Source organism: Prosopis cineraria, unplaced genomic scaffold (genome assembly GCF_029017545.1).
Source record: "Prosopis cineraria cultivar Desert tree isolate PC_DT_omini unplaced genomic scaffold, ASM2901754v1 PC3, whole genome shotgun sequence".
Taxonomy (NCBI): Eukaryota; Viridiplantae; Streptophyta; class Magnoliopsida; order Fabales; family Fabaceae; genus Prosopis; species Prosopis cineraria.
The window spans coordinates 5,750,080-5,757,786 of record NW_026555334.1 but is presented as its reverse complement, the minus strand read 5'-3'; the positions used below and the strand labels follow the sequence as shown (position 1 = coordinate 5,757,786).

The window sequence follows — 7,707 nt, the reverse complement described above, 5'->3', positions numbered from 1 at the left end:
GACATCACAAAAGAGGTAAAAAGGGCATGAACTTTCTGCCTAAAAATGTAAGCCCACACTATTCACCGTCAAGCGTTATTGCAAGCATGCAGGTCATCACAAGTGTAAGAATATTTCAGAGTTATCATTCCCATAGAGATTTAGGAAATAAAGGTTTAAATTTACTATTAAGTTAAGATAGGTTGAGCAAATTAGGAGTAGGTTTGATGAAAATGGGATTAAAATTATTTTAAAGCAATTAAAACTTGTTGAAACCTTGATTCAAGAGGTGAGGATCTAAGATTATCTTTCTCATTTGTATTCATAAAAATTAAATTAATTCCTCTCTCAAATAGATTTTTAAATGATAATAAGTGTTAATTTAAATTCTAATTCACTGAAAAAAGCTCTCTCAAGTCAAAATAAAGTACTTTTGCAAACACTAAATTTCACAATCTTTTAAAAATAATTAGTGAAAAATAGTTTTGAGCTCTAATCTTAATGAAACTATGAAAGATTAATAAAATATCTCTATAACCAACAAAACTATTCATTTATCTTTATAAAAATTCAAATCCAATACTATTTCATCCAAGTTCTCTGCATCTAACTTAGCTCTCTCAAGCATAACTCAAGTGAATAAAACATTTAAATGATGATCAAGCACTTAGAAGCATTAAATAAAGGATAAAATAAACACATCTATATATATATATATATATATCATTAACTACCAAAAAAAGAAAATATTCAAGCCTTAATCTATACAAAGGTTCAAAATAATCCAAACTAAACACAAAAAGCAAGTTTAAGAACTTGAGTTGCCTCTCAAGAGCGCTTGATTTAGTCTTTTAGCCTGATTCTTCACTTTCTTAAATTGCATTAGATAATTGGATGGTGGATATTTGATAATCCACTTCACCGCCCCAATAGTGCTTCAGTTGTTGGCCATTCATACTAAATATTTGTCGCCGCTCGCCGCTGAAAGTCAATTTTTTTAGTGATGTGATGTGACATGTTTTCCCATTTCGTAGTGCTTGATTTCCATTTTCTGGTGAATATTCTGGCTTGAAGTACTAATATTAATATTATTAAAATTGTAGCTGCTCTTGTGGCCATGGGTAGAAGATTTGACGATGATTTCAAGTGAAGGGTTGATGACACGTGGAGGGTCTGTGATGGTACTGACAGATTCATCTTCTTCGTCTCTTTGGCTTTGCCCCATAAAACTATGTACAGTCCACACACTATCAGCACACCTCCAATTATACTGCACACCACGGATTCACATTATGAGCCAAATCATTGATTTACATCGAAAGTGTATATAAAATATAAAATACTCTAAGAAGTTGTATTATTTATAAATTAATGAACTATATATGTCTCATTTCTTAGATTTCATACCAGTTATTACTTGATTTAGCACGGGTGCATGACAATAATAACAACCTTAATTCTCTACTTAGATTGGCATATTTGGAAATAAAGTGATACAAAAAAAAATATTATACGTTTCTATATGAAAAGGTAATTGTTTTTAGAATCCAAATTTCACAATTCATATAATTGACCTCAAAGGGAAGACGCTTTTTGTTTTATGTATTTTATATATGGCCCTACTTGACTTGGTAAGATTTGAGCATTGTCAAGCTTAATTGAGAAAATTCTTTCAAAAACATTTTCTGCATTTATGCATAATCTCAAAACCTTATGTTAATCATAATCACTTTCATTAAAATCAATGCTTGTTGGGGTGGGTGGGTGTGTATCATTAAGTACACTTTGGCGTAGTATGATTGATGAAGCTGACCTCACTTATTATGAACAAGCTAATTGTTGTTGCTGATAAAAAATAATTTTAACTAAGTTTTCATAATTTCCATCTCGGGTTTTGAGAATCTCCAATCTCCAACTTATATCTAAATTGAGACATTTTTATCCATTGACTTGCTCTTTTTATAAATGTTGCGTTAAAAACTTAGTTTTTAATAGACATTTTAAAATTTTGAATCCTAAAGCATCATTATCTTTCTCAGTTGGTCTCAAATTGTCATTTATCAATAAATTGAAGGTGCAGAAATATATATACCTTCCAAGATGAAGCATCTCGTCCATAAAGAAAGATCCAACAAAAACCAAAAACAAAAGCAAGAGAGGACTGAACACTGATACGAACAAAGGCCCTCTTTTGTGTACACACCATGCTATCATCACCACATTCACTCCTGCTGGCACCAGTCCCTACACACACACAAATAATTAACTATAGCCACACATTTGATTTTAACATTGATGTATTTAACTGGATTCTGTGTGTGTGAGAAAATTAGATTTAACTTAAAATAGGAAATTAGATACCATTTTATCTGCAGAAATCAGATTTAATTAAGGGGGTTGTATTGCCTGAATTTACAAAATTTGTCTCAAGTTTTGACTTGTTCAGTTTGTCTCTAACTGTTTCTGTATAGGTTGGTTTTTTTGAGTTATGATGGACTGGACTTAGAGCTGGTTCTCAGTCCAATTGGTTGAACGGCCAATCCGATCTAGTTTTGAAAATTTGTGTATGCATAATAATTGATGTTAGCATAAATTAATACCCTAGCCCGCATAATAAATTAGAGTACTCAATGACACTATATGTAGTTGTAATCTTTCATTAAAGTGTGAGAGTGTGATGAGTTGTAAATACAATTAGATTGATTCCTGAAAAACAAAGAAAGAGTGAACATACCGCATAAGCCACAGTTAAGAGCCTTATATTCCAACCTAATTTCCATTGAGCCCAATCTCTTTCAGTGCACAGAGCAAAGGCAGTAGAAAACACTGAAGCTGACAAACTCATCAATGTCGTGCTTGAGTAATGACATGGATATTTCTCACTCATCTTGCTCTGTACAATACAAAAAGGAAAAAAAAAAAAAGATTGGTAACTTTTGGTAAACGACAACGTGAAGAACCAAAACGACAATGTTAGAGCAATGGATGACGAGGGACCTGAACCATGAGCCACAAAGAAAACGAGCAGATACCGCCCAAGGCACAGAGTGCACCCAAGAGGGTGTTACCGCTGGAGGAAATGTGGGAAGATGCCATGTGGCTACTGTGGGGGTGTAAAGCGATGACGTGGAAGGAGGGAGTGGGGATTCGTGCTCCTTTGTAGAATGTTAGAAGCATGGCCCCAGCAATTCCTATAAGGGTTCCAATCATCTTAGCTTTCCCTGCTGCTGCTCTCCAGTTGAACTTTTAAGCTGGCCATAAAAGGGAATTAAATTTTAATTAACAAATTTAGTCAGTGTTCTTGAAAAAAAAAAAAAGAAGAAGAAATTACAGTTTAAGACCTTACGTTAAAATATTAAAAAATATTTTTTTTGGTAAGCTTAAGAAAATAATATTTAAATATTTATAATTTCATTCAAATTTTAATAATTTATTATTGGTTTTTACTATTTTACAGAATTTTTAATTCAATTAGTTATTATTCATAAAACTTTTCGCTATCTTGTAATTTTATTACTGAAATTAAATTGTGTCATCTACATGATCAAATAATATAAACAAAAATAGAGTAGCAACAATCAAGCTAAAAGCTAAATATTTTTTAGCAATTCATAAATATAAGGACTGATTTGAATCTTAAGTGAGACTTGAGAGAATAATAAAGGAGAAAAAAAAATTAAAAGCACCTTCAAGGAAAGTTTAAATTTAAACTTGAACCATAAATTTTCTTATAATATTTAGGATTAATAAGCATTATAAACTCTAAATTATTGTGCAAATAGTATCATGGGCATTAAACTTTTGAAATGTGCAAAGACTTTCATCAACTTTTAAATTCCGAGTGCTTGAAACCTTATCATTAAGTTGGAGAAAATGACTATTATTTTTAAGGGTTAAGATGAGTGTCATATTAACGTTAGACTGAATCCCACAATTACAAAAGTAACGGCTATTTTTTTTTAATTTAACGGTGAGGTTTCGAACATTTGGAGTTTAGAAGTTGAGGAAATTTTTTTACATTTTAAGAATTTAAGATCTATGATACTCTTTACGCACTAGTTTAGAGTCAAAAATGCTATTAATCCTACTATTTAAATGAATTTTCATTTATATTTCTAGAAGCAATTACAAAGTTTTTTAAAACTTAATATTTTCTTATTATAAACGTACTTATTTGCAAAATTATCGCCTACCAAGGAATGAAAGTGAAACTAGTTTTATCAAAAACAAAAAACGAAAAAAGAAAGTGAAACTAGTGGAAGCCAAGTAGGAAATCTCTAACAAAAGTAGTCAGGAGCAAGTGATATCGTACTGCAACTACCAACTACACAATTAAGCTCATTAGTTAAAATGAAATGAGAATGTGACCAGAGATGATAGAAACAATCAATAAACTAAAGAAACCTACTTTAAAATAAATTTCACTAAAAGCTGCTTTTTTGGTGAGGAGAAAATGGTAATTGCACATGATTGCAAAGAAACTTTGATTTACCCGAAGAAGAGGGCCATGACAAAGGTAATGGCTGGAGTGAGATTGTTCATTGCCGATGCAAACGTTGCTGTTGTTAAGGCCAACGTCGCCAAATATAACGTTTGTGCCAATGTTCCCCTGTGTTATTCACAAATCATAAACAATATAATTATTATTATTATTTTTTCAAATTTTATATATTAATCAGGATTGCGAAATTTGTCTAACTCTCTTAATTAAAGCTATTTTTCTTTAAAAAGTTTAACCTACGAACTAAAATTTTTTCTTGATTCCTCAACATTTTCATTAGACTGCTATTTTGATTGAAATTTGAATGATTCGCTTAAAGTTTGATTTATCCGAACATGACTCTATGACCTTTTAGTTGTGTCCGGATAATGAATTCGTCACCGTTTATATCATGCTCTATAGTAAAATGACAAAAAAAATAACAAGAGGGTTGGCTGAACAAGCTTAAAAGTTTATGGAAATTTATTGTTAAGCTGGTTTGATTTGAAGGTCAAAGACATATTATTTTATCTATACACGATTCAAATCTCAAGGGAAATTTATGTAAAATTTAATCTATAAATAGTAAATGAAAAAATAATAAACAAGATATTAATATTGATCCCTCACAAAGGTAGATCAATCAATCCACCAAAATAAGTGATGATTATAATAAGGAAAAACGTATATAATTGTTGCTCTCTATAGTTTTATTGGGTTTTTTCTTTTAGTCTCTGTAGTTTTTTTAACATTTTTAGTCCCTATAATTTCAGTAAATTAGTTTATGCTTGTTTCTTAGGTCCTTAATGATATTAAATTATAAAGACTATAAGGATCACAAACATTGAAAATAATTATAGAAACTAAAAGCAAAATCTAATAAAATATTACATATAAATTACACGAAAGACTATAGCTCATTTTTTTGTGAGATTTGATTTTGAATTGCGTATGCAATGAAGAATGACATTCTTATTAAATATTTTTTTTATCAAATGCAATAGTTTTTGTTAAGTAATACTTCATTTCCTTCTTGACCACCTGCCACATATTATGATTAAAATTATCTGAACTAAACTATCATTAATTAAATTTGTGTCTTTAAAATTGATCAATTCGTGCAACGTACCGGATCGTGGCTAGTTACACTAAAAGCAAAATAAATTGGTCACTGTTTAAAAAGTTAACATAAAAAATAGTTAAACCATACCAAAGTTGAAGCTATTGGGATACCTGCCCTCACAAGCCGAGAAATATTATATAACAAGGCCCAAAAATATTGTAAGTCCCTTTTAAAAATTTCATTTGCCCCTAACATTTTAAAAGAATTCACTTGCCCCGTACAAAAATTTACTCCCTTTGTTAAAAAATATAAGGTATTTTTAATAAAATTTTACTTTTAATAAAAGTAGTTACTCATCTCTAAATTAACCATGTCCTTTCATATTTACATATATTTTAAATGGTGTTTTACTTTAAAATAAATATAAAATAATTTATTCAATAGAGATATTTTTGAAAAAAAAAAGCAATGATAACACATAGAAAGAATAAAAATACCTTATATTTTTTAATATCTAACTCTTCAAAAAATGCCTTACATTTTAAATGAAAAGAGTACATAATCTTATGGCCTAAAAGACTAAAAAATTTATCTCTTTAACAGATAGTCTTTTATTTTATTATAGTTTTATATTTTATGCATTCTTTTAGTATTTAATTTTATTATGTCATATCCTTACTATAATTTTTATAAATATTTTAAAATGTTTTCATAAAATATGAATATTTATTTTAAATATAAATTTTGCCCCACTAGTTTATCTTTTTGGATCCATCACTAGAACAAAACATTTCATTGAATTAATTAAGATTCACTGTTCTCTTTTCAATACAATAGTTAAAATCAAGTCAAGCAATATAAAGATAATACGAAAACTAAAACAATAGTGATGAATTAATTAATACCCAAATAAGCCAGATATAAGCCCCTGAAACAGTATTGTCCAAGTCATCTTTGTCCTCTTCTTCCTGCAAACAAGTCGCAAGCATTAATCAGCTCAATAGTACTGTTATACTCTATACAAAATATAATAAAAGCTTTAACAAGTTTCACTACTTTATGAGATATAAATAGTACCTCATTTTTCAGACTCCGTGAAACTCATAGCTCCATAAGAAAAGAAGCTAATTAAGCTTATCAACAGCAAGAGTTCATCATACTTGACGCAGAAATGTTGCTGAGAAGAAAATGAATAATAAAGGGAAGTACCTTTCGAAAATGAAAGCAAGAGGAGCCATGAAAGCTGTGGCGAAGACAAAACGATAAGCTATGACAATTCGCAAGTTCATGCCATCGTACACGACGAGTTTGTAAAGAATGTTAATCCCAACGTACAGTATCTGAACCACCACCATTAGTATGGTTGGTTTCAACCCATCCACCACCTCACTCACGTCCCTCATCGTCTCTTCCTCCGCCACCGGCGACGGCTGGCCCTACCAGCTGTTCTGACGGTGAGCGATTTAGACAGATCAGAGATAGAAAGGGAGCAATGAGGCGAGGCACAAGTGAAGGTGTGTTTGTGTGTTTGGGTGTAATATGGGGTGCGCTATTTATAGAAAAACATAACTCTTAAAAATTAATGGGTCAAGTACAAAAATAATTAAAACTTTTTTTTTCAAAATTTCTGATACTTTTAAGTTGATAATGATGCATGAACACCCATTAATTTTATAAAAAATGTCAACATCCCCAATAATTTAATAAAATAGCATGACATTGACTATGAATTTTAAAGATAGAAGTTAACAGATTGAAAAATATTGATCTCATTTATAAAGTTCATTGGTGCCTATATTTCATTGTTGACTTAAAATACTAAAAGGTTGGAGAAAAAATTTATGGGTATTTTTGCATCTTAACCCATTAATAAAACATTAAATTTTTAATCTACTTAAAAAATAATAAAATTTATTATCTATATTTTTAAAGTTATGAAATATTAGTGGCAGGGATTCTTCCATTATTAACAAAATCAATAAAAAAAATTTATTCAAGTTCGCTGTGATAGTGCTTCTCAGCCACTTCAGGTTCACTGAATGGTAAACAAACTGAAAATAAAAGCTCTCATTATCAGCACTCCCCCGTAGTGATCGACACTGCTAGACGTCGCATTCTACTATATTCCCTACATGCAGTGCAACTCAATATATTAACGCGGTGTGCGTTGTCTCAATGTCAATGT

General features: G+C 30.3%; 1 protein-coding gene across 1 annotated transcript in view; it reads right to left on the bottom strand.

Moving 5' to 3' along the window:
- Nucleotides 1–7,035, bottom strand: part of LOC129305169 (WAT1-related protein At1g68170-like) — a 53,592-nt gene extending 46,557 nt beyond the window's left edge. The window contains exons 1-2 of the mRNA XM_054945132.1: nt 6,732–7,035; nt 6,428–6,490 (exon numbers count right to left, since the gene is read on the bottom strand). Of these exons, the coding sequence (XP_054801107.1) occupies nt 6,428–6,490; nt 6,732–6,925 (257 nt within the window). The 5' untranslated portion in view covers nt 6,926–7,035. The remainder of the gene's footprint in view (nt 1–6,427; nt 6,491–6,731) is intronic.
- Between the last annotated feature and the right edge of the window lie 672 nt (nt 7,036–7,707).